This window comes from Sinohyriopsis cumingii, chromosome 19, assembly GCF_028554795.1.
Source record: "Sinohyriopsis cumingii isolate HCF-2022 chromosome 19, ASM2855479v2, whole genome shotgun sequence".
Taxonomy (NCBI): domain Eukaryota; kingdom Metazoa; phylum Mollusca; class Bivalvia; order Unionida; family Unionidae; genus Sinohyriopsis; species Sinohyriopsis cumingii.
Genome location: NC_142979.1, coordinates 33,135,762 through 33,159,185, shown reverse-complemented (window position 1 = coordinate 33,159,185; position 23,424 = coordinate 33,135,762). Strand labels below are relative to the sequence as shown.

Below are 23,424 nucleotides of genomic sequence, written 5' to 3'. Positions count from 1 at the left end.
GATTACATTATTTATGTAATGTTAAACTTACAGCGTCATAATGGTTGATTACATTATCTATGTAATGTTCAACTTACAGCGTCATAATGGTTGATTACATTATTTATGTAATGTTCAACTTACAGTGTCATAATGGTTGATTACATTATTTATGTAATGTTAAACTTACAGCGTCATAATGGTTGATTACATCATTTATGTAATGTTAAACTTACAGCGTCATAATGGTTGATTACATTATCTATGTAATGTTAAACTTACAGTGTCATAATGGTTGATTACATTATTTATGTAATGTTAAACTTACAGTGTCATAATGGTTGATTACATTATTTATGTTAAACTTTCAGTGTCATAACGGTTGATTACATTATCTATGTAATGTTAAACTTACAGCGTCATAATGGTTGATTACATTATTTATGTAATGTTAAACTTACAGTGTCATAATGGTTGATTACATTATCTATGTAATGTTAAACTTACAGCATCATAATGATTGATTACATTATTTATGTAATGTTAAACTTACAGTGTGATAATGGTTGATTACATTATTTATGTAATGTTAAACTTACAGGGTCATAATGGTTGATTACATTATCTATGTAATGTTAAACTTACAGCATCATAATGATTGATTACATTATTTATGTAATGTTAAACTTACAGTATGATAATGGTTGATTACATTATTTATGTAATGTTAAACTTACAGGGTCATAATGGTTGATTACATTATCTATGTAATGTTAAACTTACAGTGTCATAATGGTTGAATACATTATTTATGTAATGTTAAACTTACAGTGTCATAATGGTTGATTACATTATTTATGTAATGTTAATCTTAGTGTCATAATAATTGATTACATTATCTATGTAATGTTAAACTTACAGTGTTATAATGGTTGATTACATTATTTATGTAATGTTAAACTTACAGTGTCATAATGGTTGATTACATTATTTATGTAATGTTAAACTTACAGCATCATAATGGTTGATTACATTATTTATGCAATGTTAAACTTACAGTGTCATAATGGTTGATTACATCATTATGTAATGTTAAACTTACAGTGTCATAATGGTTGATTACATTATCTGTGTAATGTTAAACTTACAGCGTCATAATGGTTGATTACATTTATGTAATGTTCAACTTACAGCGTCATAATGGTTGATTACATTATCTATGTAATGTTCAACTTACAGCGTCATAATGGTTGATTACATTACATAAACTTACAGCGTCATAATGGTTGATTACATTATTTATGTAATGTTAAACTTACAGCGTCATAATGGTTGATTACATAATTTATGTAATGTTAAACTTACAGTGTCATAATGGTTGATTACATTATCTATGTAATGTTAAACTTACAGTGTCATAATGGTTGATTACATTATCTGTGTAATGTTAAACTTACAGCGTCATAATGGTTGATTACATCATTTATGTAATGTTAAACTTACAGTGTCATAATGGTTGATTACATTATCTATGTAATGTTAAACTTACAGTGTGATAATGGTTGATTACATTATTTATGTAATGTTAAACTTACAGGGTCATAATGGTTGATTACATTATCTATGTAATGTTAAACTTACAGCATCATAATTATTGATTACATTATTTATGTAATGTTAAACTTACAGTATGATAATGGTTGATTGCATTATTTATGTAATGTTAAACTTACAGGGTCATAATGGTTGATTACATTATCTATGTAATGTTAAACTTACAGTGTCATAATGGTTGAATACATTATTTATGTAATGTTAAACTTACAGTGTCATAATGGTTGATTACATTATTTATGTAATGTTAAACTTACAATGTCATAATGGTTGATTACATTATTTATGTAATGTTAAACTTACAGCATCATAATGGTTGATTACATTATGTATGCAATGTTAAACTTACAGTGTCATAATGGTTGATTACATTATTTATGTAATGTTAAACTTAGTGTCATAATGATTGATTACATTATCTATGTAATGTTAAGCTTACAGTGTCATAATGGTTGGTTACATTTATGAAATGTTAAACTTACAGTGTCATAATGGTTGTTGGGATATGGCTCTGCAAATCCATACATGTGGAGTAAATGCTGATTACTGAGTTGACCATATGTGTTAAAAACCTCTTCACCCTGTTCAAGAATAAAGAACATAATTATATCAATGAAAACAAAAGGCCCAAGTATGTCTGATATCACTCAACTGTCTTACATACCTTAACACTTGACCTTTTGTCTAAGCTGGCTTAAGTAGTAATGAAAAGACATATCCTACGTAAAGTATCTCCCAAATTTTCTAGAATGTCCATTTATCGTTTTTACTCGACTGAACAAAATTAATTCCAATGACAAAGGCATAATCAATATGCATAGCTCTCAGAGTTTTCTTCAGGATATGAAATTATATTAATTTCTGCATCAGTTTAATTTATCTGCTCCTTAAAAATGAACGAGCCTGCCAGAATTATGCAGCCAATTTGTTCCAGACAAAACCAAACTTGTAGTAGTCATCAATATTAACAAAGATCAAACTGATCATGTATGCACTTGAGGTTTTGATCAGCCACCCCATAATCAAGCACTTAACTATGAGATGTTTCACAATAGAGCGATAAGTTGCTTCACTAATTATCAAAGTTATTAAAAGCAGTTTACCAATTGTACTTAATTATTTATAATGGTGGACATGCATTTTTCTGTATTCTGTGGTAATGTCTGTACTGTTACAAGCATTTTTCCTGTACTCTATGGTAGTGTCACTGCTGTTACATTCATTTTTTCTTTATTCTGTGGTAATGTCTCTACTGTTACATGCTAAATCTGTATTCTATGGTAATGTATCTACTGTTACATGCTAAATCTGTATTCTATGGTAATGTATCTACTCTTACATGCTAAATCTGTATTCTATGGTAATGTCTCTACTCTTACATGCTAAATCTGTATTCTGTGGTAATGTATCTACCGTTACATGCTAAATCTGTATTCTATGGTAATGTATCTACCGTTACATGCTAAATCTGTATTCTATGGTAATGTATCTACTGTTACATGCTAAATCTGTATTCTATGGTAATGTATCTACTGTTACATGCTAAATCTGTATTCTATGGTAATGTATCTACTCTTACATGCTAAATCTGTATTCTATGGTAATGTATCTACCATTACATGCTAAATCTGTATTCTATGGTAATGTATCTACTGTTACATGCTAAATCTGTATTCTATGGTAATGTATCTACTGTTACATGCTAAATCTGTATTCTATGGTAATGTCTCTACTGTTACATGCTAAATCTGTATTCTGTGGTAATGTATCTACCGTTACATGCTAAATCTGTATTCTATGGTAATGTATCTACTCTTACATGCTAAATCTGTATTCTATGGTAATGTCTCTACTCTTACATGCTAAATCTGTATTCTATGGTAATGTATCTACTCTTACATGCTAAATCTGTATTCTATGGTAATGTATCTACTGTTACATGCTAAATCTGTATTCTATGGTAATGTATCTACTCTTACATGCTGAATCTGTATTCTGTGGTAATGTATCTACTGTTACATGCTAAATCTGTATTCTATGGTAATGTATCTACTCTTACATGCTAAATCTGTATTCTATGGTAATGTATCTACTCTTACATGCTGAATCTGTATTCTATGGTAATGTATCTACCGTTACATGCTAAATCTGTATTCTATGGTAATGTCTCTACTCTTACATGCTGAATCTGTATTCTATGGTAATGTATCTACTGTTATATGCTAAATCTGTATTCTATGGTAATGTCTCTACTCTTACATGCTGAATCTGTATTCTGTGGTAATGTATCTACTCTTACATGCTAAATCTGTATTCTATGGTAATGTATCTACTCTTACATGCTAAATCTGTATTCTATGGTAATGTATCTACTCTTACATGCTGAATCTGTATTCTATGGTAATGTATCTACTCTTACATGCTGAATCTGTATTCTATGGTAATCTATCTACTCTTACATGCTGAATCTGTATTCTATGGTAATGTATCTACTGTTACATGCTGAATCTGTATTCTATGGTAATGTATCTACTCTTACATGCTGAATCTGTATTCTATGGTAATGTATCTACTCTTACATGCTGAATCTGTATTCTATGGTAATGTATCTACTGTTACATGCTAAATCTGTATTCTATGGTAATGTCTCTACTGTTACATGCTGAATCTGTATTATATGGTAATGTATCTACTGTTACATGCTGAATCTGTAATCTATGGTAATGTATCTACTGTTACATGCTGAATCTGTATTCTATGGTAATGTATCTACTGTTACATGCTGAATCTGTATTCTATGGTAATGTCTCTACTGTTACATGCTAAATCTGTATTCTATGGTAATGTATCTACTGTTACATGCAATTTTTCTTTATTCTATAGTAATGTCTCTACTGTTACAAGTAAATCTGGATTCTATATGAATGTCTCGGCTGTGACATGCTAAATCTGTATTCAATGGTAATACCTCTGCTGTTACATGCAGTTCTAAAGCATATGACATTGTGCCATTGTCATAAAACACTATCACTGCCATTGTGCCGACGATGAAGATAAACAAGTGTAAGTTTTATCTTTACTCATTAAAACTTACTTTTAATATGCACATTTGTTGACATATACAATCCAGGGTATGTTCATAGAAATGGTTCTTGCATTTAAAAAAATCCCCACTCCCTTTCAAAACTGAAAATATTCTTTCATGAACATGCCAGGAGGGAACAGGGCTGATGTGGCAGCGAGGGCATTCCTGGAGAAATCACTGAGCTCTAACTCACAAACTATTTCAAGATCTTGATGAAATAAACATAGTTACCAAGTTTTATTTCTGACAGATAATAAATCAGATTCAAGATCATGTCATTAATACGGGTAGATTTCACTTGTTGTTAGACATGTATATGACCCTGATAACATAAGCTTATTTACAAAGTTTCTAAAATGCAATCCAAGTTTTGTCTTCAGAATGAAGACAAGCTCAGCCAAGCATATACTAAGTTGCCTCATTGATATATGTAGATCACACTCATACAACATCTTAATGATATAATTCTATTAAAAAGTCTTTTCATAAATAGAAACCTCTAGTTTTAATCCTCAGCAAAGCAGATGCAATATCACATAAATGATGTATGTGGAACTCACTCATTATCCAACTTGTGGTGATCTGGATAGAGTAAGCCCACATTCCAAGTTTGATTTTAAAAAAAGATCAGTAATACGACATCTAAAGTGGTGAAAAGCTCAAAGACAGAAGGTCAAATTCAAGTTCACCTAATTAATATGGACAGACTTCATTCATTATTGACCTCATACCTGAAACATGCCGTGAAAAGTGCAACCAGCTCAGTGAATCAGATGCGAGATCACCCCAGTAATGTGCATGGAACTCACTAACAACAAAACTTGTCTGAGATCAGGATCACAAAAACACCATATTCCAAGTCTGATCAAATACAGCTCAGAATTGCAGACTCTAAACTTGTAACAGGCTCAACCAATCAGATGCAAGATTACCTCAATATTATGTATGGATCTCACTCAGTTTCTAATTCTTGCAAAATCAATATGATATAAACTTATATTCCATCTCTGATTAGAATCGGATTAGAAATAAAGTATACCAAATTATAATACATTCAACCAATCAGATGCAAGTTCACCTCATTAATATGCATGGATCTCATTATGGTATAAGTGTATGTGCCAAGTGTGATCAAAAGTGGATCAAAAATATAGATTTCAGAGGAATAAAAAGCTAAGTCAATCAGATGAAATAATATGCATGGATCTTGCTCATTGTCAAACTCATCCAAGACATTAATGATATAAATCCATGTCAAAAGTTTGATCAAAATCAGATTAGACTTCCAGAATGGATCAAGCTCAGCCATTCAAAAATGCAAGATCAAATTGTACGTATGCATGGAGCTGGTCCTTATCAAACTCATTTGTTTATGATATATGCCAGTCCAGACCTGCAAATTTGATCAAAAGTGGACCAGAAATATTCCTTTCAGAAAGGTAACATACTCAGCCAATCAGACACAAGATCACCTCATTAATATGCATGTATCTTGCTCTTGACTAAACTAAAAATATATTCTAATGATAAGTTGGTTCAAAATAAACAGGAATATGGCCTCCAAAATTGTACCAATCAGATGCAAGATCACTTTTAAGACAATAATACGCAGGACTCTTACTCATTATCAAATTCATTCAAGATCTTAATGATATATGCCCACATTCCATGTCTGATCAAAATTGGACCAGAAATATGGCCTTGAGAGGTGTACAAGCCAATCAGATGCATGATTACCTCAACAGTATGTCTAGATGTCGATCCTATAAATTTGTATTCTATACATTTATTTCATAATGAGATACTGAAATATATCAATGGGAGAAAAATGAGATCACCACAGTGGTGATACCACTTTCACTGTGACAGTGGCACTATCAATTTAGGAACTACTCTTTTCCCATTTAGAAAAAATACCTGCCTTTGTGTATGTTGTTCAAAATTGTATTTCCTTATTTAGGCCTATTTCTCTCTCTCTCTCCATCAGGATGAATAGACCTTAAATTGTGTCAAGCCTGTCGACACTCTAGTATACATTAATGTAATCAATAAGGAGATGACATGAAAAATGCCTAAAAACTAAAAGAAAAAGCAGGCTTCAAGTATTAAATTTAGTTTTCCACATGACTCAACTTACATGACCTTATGCCATTCAATCTTATGCCATTCAATATTCTGTTACCCATACAGTATCTCACCTTACATGACCTTACGCCATTCAATATTCTGTTACCCATACAGTATTTCAACTTACATGACCTTATGCCATTCAATATTCTGTTACCCATACAGTATTTCAACTTACATGACCTTATGCCATTCAATATTCTGTTACCCATACAGTATCTCACCTTACATGACCTTATGCCATTCAATATTCTGTTATCCATACAGTATTTCAACTTACATGACCTTATGCCATTCAATATTCTGTTATCCATACAGTATTTCAACTTACATGACCTTATGCCATTCAATATTCTGTTATCCATACAGTATTTCAACTTACATGACCTGATGCCATTCAATATTCTGTTATCCATACAGTATTTCAACTTACATGACCTTATGCCATTCAATATTCTGTTATCCATACAGTATTTCAACTTACATGACCTGATGCCATTCAATATTCTGTTACCCATATAGTATCTCACATCTGTTACAAACGGACACATCTTTAGGAAGAAAACTCTGATTAAATATAGTAATTAAACTGCTTAAGTAGCAGTTTTTATTCTCCACATAATCAAAGTTATGTATGAAAATGGAGAAATCGGAAATTGATTGCAAACCAAAATTAAGTGGCAATCAAAAATTTGAGTGCAGCATCTATTACCAATCAAGGCTGCATGCTTGCCAAAGCCACACAATTCATGTCTGAATGTATAAATAAATAAAGAACACAAATCCATACCAGTAAAATCAATCATTAAAATCTTACGATGTTATGTTTCTATGGTATCCCCACCCCAACAATGTTAAGATCTATCAATGCATGAAACAAGTTATAGAAAATAAAATTCCCTTCATTTTATTATGTGAGTAGTCATTAATTGGACAAAATACACAATCTGTGTGATTTGGGTTTTGAACATAACTTTAACAATTTTTCAGTCATATTGCTGTGATGTCTGCAGTGTGACAGTTTATAGTGATGTCTAGCACTATGGCATCATGCCACAGACATGTAGCATGATGTCCCACCTAGTCACATTATCCTGACACCAGGCCGACCAGTCCTAACACTAACCTCTTAATGCTGAGCACCAAGTGAGGCAGCTGCTAGTACCATTTTTACAAGTCTTTGATATGACTCACTCAAGGTTTGCACCCGCAACCTCTCACATCTGAGGCGGATGCTCTAACCATGAGGCCATTACACACTCACAAGCAGAATTTGTGAAAGATTGCTATCACAAAAGTAAAATTTTATAACTTATTTTAATCACTTAATAATGCAATTATTAGTCACAATGGCACAGAATGGACAAAAAAATCCATGCCAATCAATGGTTTATGCCCAGAAAAGATATAGGATAGAAAGAAAATCTACCTTTTCACCACTTATGACAGTACAACGTTTCCCACTTTACTCTCTAAATATTTTGTTATTTCTACAAAACAATTGAAGATTTTCTCTACATATATTCCAAGTTGGATAAAAATCAGATCAGGTACAATCCATTCGGTGTGGTAACAAACAATTACAATGGATACCCAGTGGATGAATTGACGGACACAGAGAACTTCCACAAGGTAATGTGGCCTTACAAGCCAGGTGTGCTAAAAATGAAAGATATTATCTAGAATAAAATTATTTTTAAATGTACAGTTCCATCTGTAATAAATATTGTCTTTCAGAACTTATACCTGTGAATGAGGTGAGATTTTCCATGCTTCCTGGTAAACTTATGTGCTACATCGAACAGTAGACCAGTGATAAGAAAGACAGGATCGGTTACTTACACTGTAATGACCACAAACATGTGTGCTACATCGGACAGTAAACCAGCAATAAGAAAGAAAGGATTGGTTATTTACAGTGTAATAACCACAAACATGTGTGCATCTGACAGCAAACTACTGACAAGAACAACAGGACTGGTTATTTACTTTGTATAAATCATTGGAGCTATAAAATTTGTTAGCTTAAATATTTTCACTAAAAGAGATAAAAAAGGTACTCATCTGGATTATTCTATAAAAGTTCAGGCTTGGAAACAACTATGCTTCTAACCTAGGTCATTTGATTAAACTTACGGTTAAGGATTTTTCTCTTTTATGCTTGGCAATCTCCCCCCATCCCCACCACCTCCAGAATAAAAGAAAAGCCAAAGCTATTACATGTCACTAAAGTAGAAATCTGACAAAAACTCATTGGTACTGTACATGAGCCAATAAATGCAGTGGTCTATTTTCAGTTAGTAATGCAGTTTGAATGCAACCAAATAAGTAAAAATTGAAATATGTTCTTTCTTAAGCTATTAATTTAAACAAGCCTAAATATAAACCTGAAATCACATATATTGAAATACACCTTGTAAGATAAAACATAAAAAAAGTTGCAATAATGGCCCATTATATGGTAAGTACCTTACTGATATTTCTAATGGCAACCATTTTCAAGACTTCCTTCTCAAATGTCAGATGAGCATTGTTCTTGGCCACATGATTCAAGATGTCTGCCATGGGAACCATCATGGGTGGTGAACTCCCAGAATTCTCTTGTTCCTCCTCATCTTCTTCCTGTTCACTGGTCAAAGGTTCTGTGAAGCTATAGGCCATAACAAAGGCCACCATTCTTTTGTAGAATTCAATATCCTCACAAGATTTGCTGTCAATAATATAACAAATAATTACAGACCTATCCCTGCCTTTTATGCAGAGAATAGCTCTTTAGAAAACTGGCATTCAAAATTTCATAAAATAATTATTCTAAAATGTGCACTGAAATGCTTTTTTTTTGGACAATCATTGATGGGTGGATGGGCAAGTGATCCAATTATTCAGCAAAACACCATTTTATTAATAACAATTTCATTTGCATCTATTAAGAGAAGAAAACATCTGAAGTCTTTTAAATGTTCTATCTTTTTGTTTTAGCACAAATTCTGGACCTGAATACACCTCTCCCACAATAACTCGCACACATCGGGGTCCACAAACATAGACTGCACTATAATCATGGGTGTGAGTTACCGAGGGACCTCTAAAAATTGAAAAAATCCTCTTAGACATCGAGAAAACGATGGTGGGGGTGTAGGGAACTGGGCTGTTTAATGACTGAATCCTCATTTTACAATCATGTCGATAATAATTGTTAATAACATTCTTTTTCTAATGAAATTGTTCATTTTTCTGTATAAATAACACTTATTTTCAAAACATCCAACATGTGAAAGATTGTTCAAACTGGTTTCAACCATCATGTGTACGCAAAAACATGTGTATTATGTCACTGCTTTTTGTTTTGTTGATTAGTCTGGTTCCCGGAGTGGTATATGATAGCATAATGCCAAGTCGGGAGTCAAAGTAACAGGGAACTAGTCTAACTGTCAATACACAACCAAACAAGATTCCTTTTCTTCAAAAACTACCAACATTTATTTCAAGAGACAATTGTCTACATCAAAACCAAACTTTTGATTTGTTCAATTAGAACAATACTGTCATGATTTCATTGGAAGTAATAGTGAAACTTCTTATCATCCTTGAGGATATCTCCAAGTGACAGTTCAGAAATTCTCTGAAACTCACTTGCTCCAAATGGTCCGTATCTATGAAACCAAGCTCATTGTTTTACGAAGTATTTGTTTAGCTTGGTTGCCTTGCTGTCTTTGATCACAGTTATGAATTAGTCAGTTAATTTGAGTAGTTTAATTATGTTATATACACAATAACATTTATAACAGTGTTCAATTGATCAACTGAAGTGAGTTCACCCAACATACGACTGGGGCCGTTTGATTTTAAATATGTAGGATTTGCATTCCTTTTGACTTTTCTTTTGATCCACCTCCATTATTTGATTCAAAAGACATAATTAATTTGATAATACAAAGGAGGCCAGCTTTTAATTCAGTGCAACAATACAACAAATACTTCCACAAGTCAGTTATCAAAACAGAGTCGACACTTAATAAGAGGAACTAAATGACAGAATTAAAACACAAATCTCACTTAATAAAAATTGTTTAATTGTACTAAAAATGTCATTTGGAAAGAAAATGTAACCAATTATGACTTTTTATTCAAAGTTTATAATTTCAAAATGTTGATTAAAATTTCCAGGTCTTATCTACCATTTTCAACCATAAAACGAGCGTTATATAAATCTTTCAGTTACCAACCCCGCGTTATAAGCGGGTTTGCAAGTTATCAAGGAAGTGGTGTATATGCTTAGTGCATCATTTAATTTTAAGCATGGAAGCACATTCCATGGCAAGAGGCTCAAGTGGGCTTTATATTGCTCACCACGACAAGAGGCTCAAGTGGGCTTTACATTGCTCACCATGACATGAGGTCAAATGGGCTTTAAATTGCTCACCTGGCTTTTATAACTTTATAGTTGACCATTTCACTAAGCAGGCTTTTGCAGCACCATCCCAAGCAAACTATCTCCTACACTTTATATCATGTTGATTTTATCTATTTGACTATATCCTGATTAAAGTTCTTTCTAAAAATAAATGCATATTAATTATTATTCACAGTCTCATTTATAACTGAAGACATCAAAGATATTAATGATATAAACACATTTAAAACATTTCATAGAAACTGGATCAGAAATATAGTCTTGAGATAACAAACTCAGCCAATCACATGCAAGGTTTCTCTTTAGCATTCTCTGATCTGACTTATTGTAGATCGTATCCATAACAAAAATACAAGCTTAAGGTGGAGCAATTTTTTTTCCAACTGGAATTCAGTTCCCAGGTGGTAATTAATTCAGCCAATCAGATTACCTTATTATTTATTATGTGCACATCTTGCACAAAATCACATTTTATGTATTATGCTGTATCATTATTTGGATAACTGTTCTTTGTTTCTTCACTGATTCAACGTCCACTCTCTCTATCCTTGAGACACTGTTATCATGGCTAGTAAGTTACTGAACTTGTCTGAAACAATTATTAAAAAAAACATCCTACATTTGGCCGAATTTTTTCAATGGTGCCTTCTAGGCATGATAATATGTCCTTTAGCATGAATTAGACATCATACAAAGACCTTCTATGAAAATGTCATGAAGGCCATCCATTTAGTAACCATAACAAGTTTTTTAAGATGGCTACCAAAGGGGCCATATCTGATGTCAGATCAGGTACCATTTTTAATTTGGACTAAGCAGACATTATAAGCAAGTTTTTTTTTGTGAAAAGCCTCCGACAATATGACCATCCAATATGGAAGAACACTGATAACAAGTTTTTGAAGATGGTGAATATGATGGCCATAATGGATGCCAAATTTCCATGATTTTCATACAGATATATTACCACATGCTAAGTTTGTTAAAATCTATTTTTTGTGTTAAAATGGATAAAGTTAGCTTAGTGGTATCAATCATGGCATTCTTTAGACATATCCATCAAATGAATTAAATAAAAATAATCCATTACACTTGTTTGTGTTATCACGCTTACAAGCTAGTACAAATACCCCCCCCCCCCAGTCAAGATCTTTGACCTTGATATCAATGTCAGAGTGCTGACCACTACTTGACCATTGGAATGCATCTAAATACACTACCTGCTACATTTCACTTATGTATCTATGAGACACTTGTAAGATCAACAAAGTACGAAAATGCAAGCAACGACCTTTGACAAGGTCTACTTGGTCTTGTTCGTTAAATTCCTTCACAACTGTATGGATGGGTGGTCAGATCTGTAACATTTTCAGTTAGTGTTTTAATGAAAATCCCAGAAGGATTATTTAGTCTAATAGCATTAATTATGTTTTTTATGCAGGTAAAACGTGATTGGCTTTTGCATTGGCTGGTACCAGCACAACAATCCCATGCACAACATGATAGGTTACCACAAAAAGTTTAAAGAATTCAGGACATGATCTGCCAGCGTGTTATGCAATGGAAGATCTGCTATTCAAAGTTAACTGTATTATATATGAATAAATATGATGTATACATTTAAAGTTAACTGTGCATATATATGAATAAATATGATGTATACATTCAAAGTTAACTGCATTATATATGAATAAATATGATGTATACATTTAAAGTTAACTGTGCATTATATATAAATAAATATGATATATGTATACCTAAACAGGTCTGGATGTCTTTTGATGAAGGGTAGTACAACCTTTTTGAACTCTTTTTCAATATTTTGAAGATCTTTCTCTACTGAATCACTCGTACCTGTACCTTGAAGTAAATCTTCCCTCTCTGATCTGTAATTCAAAGAATATTGCAATTTTCTTCTGCACATTGGGAAAATATCACCATGAAATTGACCTAAATCTGAGTAAACTCTGGTCTTTACATGCCTATATTATGTGGCTGATTAGTTGTTATGGGTTTATCATCATTTATCAGCACATGATGGGTTATACATGGTAGACAGTATATTTGTTGGAGGAAGAACCCAGGAAACCCCCCCAGAAGAACCACTAACCCATGTATCATGGAATTGTGTGTACTCAATTTTATGCATTATACCTGAACAAAAATGAGGTCTGGTTTTGTTTCTGTGTACAGTGTTACCAGAGAGTGGTATGTCTATGTCTTAAGTTATTATAAAATACTGAATTTGGTTCCCCTAATGCTGCACAAGGAACATGTTTACAGTGAGAAAACCGATTACATTAAGCTCTCTGGCCATGGATTTTACAATAGCCAGGGTATTTATAGAGTCAAGTCAGACTGTATTATCACTATACAACAAATTTTGTCAGGAAGACATCAACCTTCAGATGCAGAGGTATGTGAAATATAAGACTGCATTATTTTTCACTATCCATATTATATTATAGAATTTTTTGATATGTTGGATATTCAGTATTTATTGTTAATTGTACAGATAGCCAGACCTATGTTGTATAATGACATGTGGTCTGCTTCAATTTAAACATTTTACAACTGAACATATAAATCAAATTCATTTACACATTGCATTTATTAAAGGATGAGAAAATGTTTGGGTTCTTGTAATTATGTGAGATGGTTCTTGTTGGATACAGATTCAAGTACAAATATGGCTATTATAATAAAAATCACTAAAATATAATCCCAATCAAATCGTCATGTTACACCATGGGAAGCTACTCCCAACCTGAATCATCCTGTTTAACCAAGGGAAGCTACTGACAAGCTTTCTCATGTAACAATGTTGGCCAAGCTGAGACTTGAACCCATATAGATGAAAGTGAGATGTTAATGATCTGCAAGGAAGAGTGCTTTAGACCACTTGGAAATCTGACAGGCAATCAGGGGGTCATGTTATGGTGACCATGGCTTTCTGGATTCTGAAATTCAACATACTGCCACTAAGTGTAAATACTAAATAACCAAGTACATTGAGTAACAAAGCCAAAAGCTTATTTGAATGGAACTATTTATTTGTTCAATAAATTTATACATGATGTAGATTAGTGAGGTCATTAGATCATTCACAGATAAGTGCCACATTTATGTAATGTTGGTCTGTGCTTACCCAATTTTAATTAAATTGTCTTGACCTCTGACTTTTTGTTCCACTATATAATTTGGAAGGTACATCATTCATTAATTCTGGACCACATGATAAATAACATTTTGACACATGAATCTCATTCCTTTTGTGTGGAACCCACTGCAGGCAAAATAAAAACATCTGAACAAACCTTTTCAAAGAAACACTTTCCAAAAATCTAGATTTTTAAAAGATGAGCTGAGATTGTTTATGTAATTATTTAATTACAGGAATCATTCATATTGCTGTGTACTACCTGTTGTTCTATGGGAATAAATTGACCCAATTTTGACAAATACCAATAAAGGAAATTTGTTTGTTAAAGATATTTTTAAAATTTTGTTTCAAGTATTATTCTACAAACTTGGACAATCTGAACCCTATATAGACTTGGGAAAGTTACAAGCCATATAAACTTGAATATATTACACTTTATACAATCTTGGACAAGATACAACCCATCAAAACATGGATAAGTTGCTTTTTATGTAAACTTGGACATGTTGCACCCCATATAAACTGGAACAAGTTGCATCCCATATTATAATTAATGTCCACACTCTCTGCCTTGCCCCAAACATGGGTAGGCTCATCTCTTAAAACTTGGACAAGTTGCACCCATTCTATAACTACTATCTACCTTGCCTAAAACATGGGAAGTTGTTGTTGTTGTTGTTGTTGTAGGGTTTAACACCATTTTTCAGCACACGATAGGCTATACATGGTGGCCAGTATTAATGGTGGAGGAAGAACCTGGGAAAACCCCAGAAAGAACCACCGACCCACGAGAAGCTACTGGCAAGCTTTCTCACATACCCACATTGGCTGAATACAAAACATGGGAAGGTTCAGCTCTATAAACCTGGACAAACTGTAGCCCATTTTATAATAAATATTCACACTGTCTACATTACCCAGAACGTGCATGGCAAGGTCTAGCTATATAAACTAGGCCAAGTTGCACCCCATGTTATAATTAATGTCCACATTGTCTACCTTGTCCAAAACATGGGAAGATCCAGCTCCTTGAAATCTGGCACGAGATCTAAGTAGGGCCGCCACTTGGAGGATGGATTGCTGTATTCATACAGAAGGGCCAAAAGCAATGGGACCCATCCACTTTCAGATTGTATGTGGTCTTCCTCTGTAAAAAAAAGTAATTTTCATATGAAAATTGTTCAATTTTTTGGCACGAAATATCGAGTAGCCACCCTCTTATGAGGCCCTTATACCTGTATTCATCAGAGGCCATCAGATCATGAGGTCAACTTTTCAGCATGAGAAAAGTAACATACAACAGTCACCATCTTATAAGGCTCCCACAGTAAAACACACTGTTATGCTCTCATCAGCAGAGACCATCCTCATGAGTACTGCTCACACCTGATACCCTGCCAACACAATATATATCTTGTAATAGTATAATCGTCTAATGGAATTTTTTTAATTATGTGTCTTGCAACTCATCTACCCATCCATCCACTGATTTATCTACTGCTAGGACCGATGGAAAAATATGAACCAAAACATGTTAATATGAGGAACTTTATATTTTCTGCAGAAATGAAGTAAAATTTACCTGAAATATACAATAATTTTAAAATAATAACATATAACATATATAATTCTAGATTCAATGACTTCTGACCCTAACATTTAAACTACTGACCTCAGTTTGAGAGAGAGAGAGAGAGAGAATAACCCCGAATTTTCCTACTGCAAGCAGTGAGAGTGAACATTAGTGAGTTGGATGACAGAATTATAAAAATTAAAGGTACAAATAAGCATCTCATTAAATCTGAAAACTTTTCGACAGCTGCTTTATCACAGAGAGGAAGATAATTAAGACCATCCATCTGCAGAAATTCTGGTATAGCAAACAAAAAAGAAATACATGGAGGAAAAACCAAAATTCATTGGTGGGAAAAGTATCAAAACTCATTAAACTGACTCGTGTGCTTATTCAGACCTCAAAATATTTCACATATAGCAATGTTTTCCTCCAGGTTATGATGTCAACCATTATCCAACTGCTACATCATTGTCGTCCTTACTCAATGGATCAGGAGTGTTAGGGCTCATTAGCAGCTGAAGCATGTCTTGCTTTATACAGTTTCTCTTTACACTTTTGATATTGTTCATAGGTTTTGCTTTAATGGTGAACCAATGTTGCATTACTTGCTCAGGTGTTTCTGCTGAAATCATTTCAAAGACATTTCTTTGTTACTTAAAGCCTCCTCAAAACTGTCCAGATTACAAGAACAAGGTAATCAATTAACAGCCTCATGCGTACACATTTTAACCTTAATCCGATTAATCATATCACTGATTGCAATGATTAGGTGTGAGTATGTGCTAGGCATGAAACACTTTTACCTTAGTTATGAAACACTGATTTTTAATTTTTACAATTATATTGCTAGGCAATTTTATTCAAAGACATAATCCATATTGAAAGACATTTTAATTTTAACATTGATCGGCTTTAAAAATCTTGGTATAAAGTATTACATGAAAAGCTAATAAAGAATATGTTAACTAAGGGGATCTGTATTCCTTATGACAAATAAATTAAAAGTACAGCTTAAATACCAATGTATATGCACAACTACAAATATGGCAGAGCACAATGGTTTTAGCTTCATCCAACTGTTCATTAATCCAGTAAAGTTTTGCTTTTAGGTCAGTTGTAAGGCATGGTGGTGTGGTGCATCTTTCTCAGATTATATGGTCATTTATGGTTTTTTAAAAATGACAATTTAGCAGTAGTAACTTATTCATTATCTAATTAGTTTGTTAACTATTTAATAAAGTGGTAGTTGTTGAGTTATTGGGGCTCCAATTTGTAAATATTTATGGATTCATCTTTTCTTCTCTCCCTTTCCACTGCATACACCAATATGCAATTAAGCATGTTTTACAATAGAGTTTATAGCTATCTGCAGTTGTGTTTGTGATATTTTTAGTTTTCCCTCTCTTCTTTTTATTTGTCCAAGACTTCTCCACTTTCAGTATTATACAAAACTCAACATTTAAACCAAACCAAAAACATCAACTTGGATTAGGTGTTGTTGTGTCCATATTAATATCAACTTGGTCAAACTTTCCATAAAGCAATCAAACAATCTGACCTTAATCATGCTACAATATAAATATACTTTCACAGGCTACCTTTCTGATTACATGGTCATTATGACAGGTTTGATAGAAAAGTGAAAACATTCACACCTTTCTTCAAGACGTCTGCTATAATGGTGGTTTCTGGAGAAAGAAGTAGAGGTCTTAAAATCTGGAAAAGAACTTCTCCCTCATCAATATCTTCAACTGCAATGAGACCATACTGAGCACAGCTTCCTTCTTCTGAGACTACTACCTGAGAGAAAAAGGCAAAACATGTGAGTTATAGAACAAGTGTCCTTTAATTTCACTCATATAACACAAGGTTTTCACCAATATTAAAATAAAAAATACACTTCTGTTCCATAATACTATTATTAATTTATAAAATTAAAACAATAATTTTCTTATCTTGAATGTAATCATTTTCCAAAATTTGGTCAAGGCATCTGACAGGCCATTACAAACCCATTTCCTTGACACCTGGGGCAAACTTAAATTTGGCTTAGGCAAGCTAAAGTTTTGAAGGTACTTTCATGTTGGCAAATCCAAACAATTGAGACAGAGAAAGAGAGAGGGACATGTTCAGTTCATAATGCTTTATGTTCTGCAATTTATGTACTTTACTCCCCCTTAGGATTTATATAATCCTTGTTCTTTTATTAAATAAATGCCTGCAGTTTCTTGCTTCTACAGGTAAAACAGCAATTTTTTCGCAACAGATGGTCCAGCACCTCTTTTAGTCCTGACAAAATTACGACAGGACACTTTAAATTCCTTACACCGCCAAATTAGTTTACTGGGCGCACACACAGATTATTTACACTGCAATTGTTGGTGGTGATACTTGTATTTTGTGTAATTCTTAGCTTATTTTACTTTCATTTAACCCTAGCAATGGCTTCTAAGAAAGATGCAAGTGTCAGTGGTGGTGTCAAGCGTAAAGACCAGTCACTACCTATACAATATAAAGTATAACTGTTGAAAAAACTGGACCACGGTGTTTCCATGTGACACATATGGTATTGGTTACTCAACTATTTCTGACTGACATAAAGAAGCAGAGGGACAAAATACTGAAATGCTATTCAGACAGTGATTCCAAGAAGTGAATGAACATTTGAAAAGCTACGAAAGGTGGTAAGAGTATTGAGTATGACTGAGTGATGATGAAATGTTTCGATAACGTGGGAGTGACAGAGTGGACTTATCTGGCAAGATGGTAATGGACCAGGCTCAGTTGATTCATAAAAAAACATAAATTAGAGCATGAGTGTGACTATAGTGAAGGATGGCTTCAAAGTTTCAAGAAGCGTCATGGAATTTCCATGCATAAAGTGTGTGGAGAATAATGGTCCGCAGACTACAAACAAGCACCTCAGTCCTGAGCAGGTGTATAATGCAGATCAAACTGCATTATACTGGTGATGCACACTTAGAATGATGCTAACAATAGAGGACAAAGAAGGGCTCACAGGATTCAAACAGTCTAAGGATAGAGTTACCATCTTAGGATGCTCAAACAGGCATGCACAGATGTAAACCACTGTTGGTAGGAAAAAGGAAATGCCTTAGGGCTTTGAAAGGTGTTAAGATTTACTCAGTAACATACCATGCAAATAAAAATGGCTGGATTACCACCGTGATTATGTTAGAATGGTTTCTGATGCTTGGCTTTGGATTGTATTCCTCCACACTAGGTCCCTCTTCTTTGACTTGCATCATTTGTGTTAAGGTCTTATGTTTTATTCTGGACCTTCCCTTCGTATTGATTTTGTTCTGCACACCGAAGCTTCTCTGCTTCTCTGGCATGCCACAGATGTCACTGGTGACACCAACACAATTACAAATAGGACTGCAAAGTCTGCAAATACATCTCTGTACTCCTGAAGCAGAGTTGTACAGGCTTCTGTTAGTGTGCAGTTCAATGATTTTATAATTACCTAGCAAGTAGGTGGTCTCTAAATGTCTCATGCCTAGAAAATGTGGAACTTTGCAGATTAGAAGAACCAGCAGTTGCCATTGAGTTCAATGTCCACATCTTTTACACCAAAGGCATATAGCTCTTGTTTGTTCATCAGAATGAATTTGTCAATCCAAGGAAAGTTTTTATTCCAACTGCTAAGCTACTCATCATGCATTTTAATACACTTGGCTACTGTCCCATCTGAACAATTAGTCCTTGCAACTTTAGCACAGTCCTGAATCTCATTAAAATATTCATCAGTTTTCCATTTAACCCCAAAATACTTATCCAAATTTACAAATGGCATTTTGTCCAAGTCTTGATGTATCTTGATTTCAAGGTCGCATGCAGTATTTATATGGCTTCAATCAATGAACACAATAACAGGAATCGTGCTGGGTTTCGGCAATGTTCTAAGTTGTAATTTTTTTCCTTGTTAGCGACATAATATACCATCTGGCTGCTAAAAACTGTAAATAAGTCTTGGGTTTGGAGTGGAGAAAATCCCAAAGGCACCATGACAGGAAGCCGCCAACGTGGATATAAAAATGCACTGGAATCTATTGTTACATAAACAAATCCATGTTTCTTATTGACAAACCACCCTAACAGTGCATTTTTATATCATAATCCACTTATGCTGATATCCGGCCTTGGTACTGTATGCTGTAATATAACAAAAATCGCATTGCAACTGACTATCTACAATCAACCACCTCTGAAGGCAGGAATGGGAAATGACTGCAGTCAACCAGACAATGGCAATTTTGGTTTTTAAAAAATGTACCAGGAAAAAACAGTTTTGCTGCAGCTTCAAAGAAAACTGACTACCTTTGAAGCAACAAAATATACTAAGCAAATTTTAAAAATTCTGTATCAGTGTTCTATAATTATTTTATGTTGCCGCAACACTAACAGACAAGTATTTCTTTGATCTATCAAGGACAGCCTTTAACAGAGCCTTCAATAACACATGCACTTTTATCAAAGGAAGCCAGCCATCGACCTTTGATCAGAGGAAGTCAGAAACAAACTTAAATAAAAGCATTGTTTAATTTTTTATAGTGATTAGAACATATTTATTGTTTCGCGAAAGTTACCTAATTGCAACAAAAAATGTCATATGGATAACACCTGTGTGGGTGATTTCTGCATTCCAGATCCAAAATAATTTCAAAATACACGTAATTAAGCATTTCCGATATCTATGAAAAGATCAAAACACATGAAACAACTTCGCTTGGATGAAAAGATAGTGGAGAAGAATGTGTATCGGAGCATTACATCTGAAAATCATGTGGCTTCAACTTCAAGTACCACGGATGTCCCACCTGCAGCATCAGAAATCCATGAAGCAACCAACTATGTAACAGACAGTAATCCTGACAGCCCTCAACTTCCAGACCTTTGTGATTAACTATACAGTTCCAGTAAAATTCTAAAATTTGCCACTTTGGGAGTGGTAGTACAGCAACATTCTTTGCAAAGCCAATAATTAATAAACCTGTATTGTTGAATTATTATTACATGACCTTGGTTGGTCTGGCAAAACTTAAACTGGCAATGCTTTGGAACCAAGGGTGCTGGAAAATTGCTGGTTTACCTGTATCAATTCTTTATTTCAGTACTAAAAGAAAGCTAAATGAAACTGGGGTAATATGTCAAATTTATGATTGTTTCAATACAATAGCAAACATCTATATTCTGCTTTGCTTGTGGACCTCATAGTCATAAAGAAAATGATAAACTAACAAAAATGGTGGTTTTCTCTCCTGAAATATAAAATGCATTTTCTAAAAATTAGGCAAACAGATTAAAGAAAATATATAATTTAATGAAAATGAAGTCAAAATATTATGTAATATAAGATTTAACTGAAATATTTAACGTACGTCAGAAACGTATGCGACAATGCTATGCTGTGGAATTCGAAAAATAAGCACTGCAAGGTCAAGGTTGTTTTCTTACAGCATTCATTTTTGTGAATATATGAAAAAGATAGTGATGTTGTTGTTGTTGTTGGGTTTAACGCCATATTTCAGCACACGATAGGCTATGCATGGCGGCCAGTATTTATGGTGGAGGAAGAACCCAGGAAAACCCCGGGAAGAACCACCGACCCACGAGAAGCTACTGGCAAGCTTTCTCACATACCCACATTGGCTGAATCCTAGACTCGAACCCACGCAGACAGAGGTGAGATGGCAGTGATCCGTAACGGAGAGCGCTTTAGACCACTCGGCCACTCGGGGCCCCGAAAAAGATAGTGAAGCAAATACTATTTTACCAATGCATTTCATTACCACCAATACACAGACAAATAACAAAACCATACATTTGCAGCCCTATCAATGGATTGTTGTAATGAAGCTAGAAAGTGAGTGGTTATATTAAGAAAATCCCTTTTCTAAAAATAGATGCACTCACATGGTGCAATACATGTTCTAGGTTATGTCAATTCGGTTGGAGAAAAGGGTCTAAACTTGTTACTCCTATCAGTTACAATAAATTACAATGTATAGTTTCTGCCGTGTCTTTTAAAAGTCATATGCCAAAATGCACTGCATGTATCTCTATCCAAACATACACATATGAAAACAATGGATATCAATATAATTTTTTGCATACATGTACAAAATGTGTACAAATAAACATATAACACAGATTTGTCAATTTAGAAATAAAGTATTGCTTAAAAAACAATGTTAAATGCATAAAAGAATGTTTAAAACTAATGTTAAAGATAGGGCATAAGAGAACATTCACACACACACACACACACATATATAGTATGCTATTGATTTTGGCCAATTTATGTATAACTTATCTTTAGACTGTGCAATGTACTATATTTTGCCAATATAATGCAAACAAAACATTATTTGTACAAGAAATGAATAAAAGCCTTTTGTCAATTTATATGCCATTACTGTTTGATAGTGATGAAAGGTCATACTTGTCTAATCTATACAAAATTTCAATGTTTTTCAAATACATATATAAAACAAAGAATTACTATATGTTTTCCACGTTATAAATATTGAAAGTGATTTTGGTTATAAAGAATATAAATATGACAAGTAATATTTGTTCTGATTTGGCTACAAATTCTCGACCCATCTTATAGCTAAAACGAACCTTTTACATCTGCAAAGACTAATAATTACAACAATCAATTATATGTGTTCCAATGTCTTCTTATATAAATATTTCATATCGACGGAAATCTGCCAGCATTCGGAAAAGAGAAACTACAATGCAATTAAAATGAATCCACTATCAAAAGGCAATTTAAAAAAAAAAAAAAAAAAAAAAAAATCAAAAACTAACCCATTCCCAAATGACTGTAACCGTTAAATGAAACAAGAGATGGGCACGTTTTATTTAACGTCGGTAGTCTGTGTAACATAAAGCTACTATTTTCAATATTGTTTTCCAAAGCAATTTAACACTCCAGATGCATACTCCAAACAGTTACTTCTAAAAAAGAATATTAGACTATCATACTTTCGGGTTGACATTAAATCCATTCTCACTTAGCCATCCAATAAAAATATGTAATAATTTATCCTTCGACTGAGTTGTTGATAATTTGGTGGTGTTGCTTTCTGCTTCGTCTGAAGCATGTCTTTTTATGGGCGCAGACATATTGGATCGATTAGGCATGCTTCAGTTTTGTACCTTGGAATGGGTGAGTATAAAGTGCGAAAGTGACTCCTTTCGGCGAAAAAGACTTGTCGCGTAGAAATTAAAACGAGGAAGTTTTTAATAATAGTTTCAATAAATATTTAATTATTTTGTGCAGAAACTCATTGTCCATAGCATTTAATTATCTTTTTAAAATATAAGGTGTAAAAAATCTTTTTTTTTTATTGTTGCAAAACGGGTCCTTCTCTCAAAACAGACTTACTGTCAGTGAAAAGGACCTAGTACGTTTTCACTAACAGTATCAATCA

The 23,424-nt window shown here is 33.4% G+C and overlaps 1 protein-coding gene across 2 annotated transcripts in view; it reads right to left on the bottom strand.

The window, feature by feature from the left end:
- The window catches only part of LOC149775406 (N-lysine methyltransferase setd6-like), a 34,635-nt gene extending 11,498 nt beyond the window's left edge, over positions 1-23,137 (bottom strand). For both annotated transcript variants that reach the window (XM_089943354.1, XM_089943355.1), the window contains exons 1-6: positions 22,976-23,137; positions 17,614-17,758; positions 15,382-15,529; positions 12,977-13,105; positions 9,275-9,515; positions 2,076-2,174 (exon numbers count right to left, since the gene is read on the bottom strand). In XM_089943354.1, coding sequence (XP_089799480.1) covers positions 2,076-2,174; positions 9,275-9,515; positions 12,977-13,105; positions 15,382-15,529; positions 17,614-17,758; positions 22,976-23,134 — 921 coding nt within the window. In that variant the 5' untranslated portion in view covers positions 23,135-23,137. The remainder of the gene's footprint in view (positions 1-2,075; positions 2,175-9,274; positions 9,516-12,976; positions 13,106-15,381; positions 15,530-17,613; positions 17,759-22,975) is intronic.
- Between the last annotated feature and the right edge of the window lie 287 nt (positions 23,138-23,424).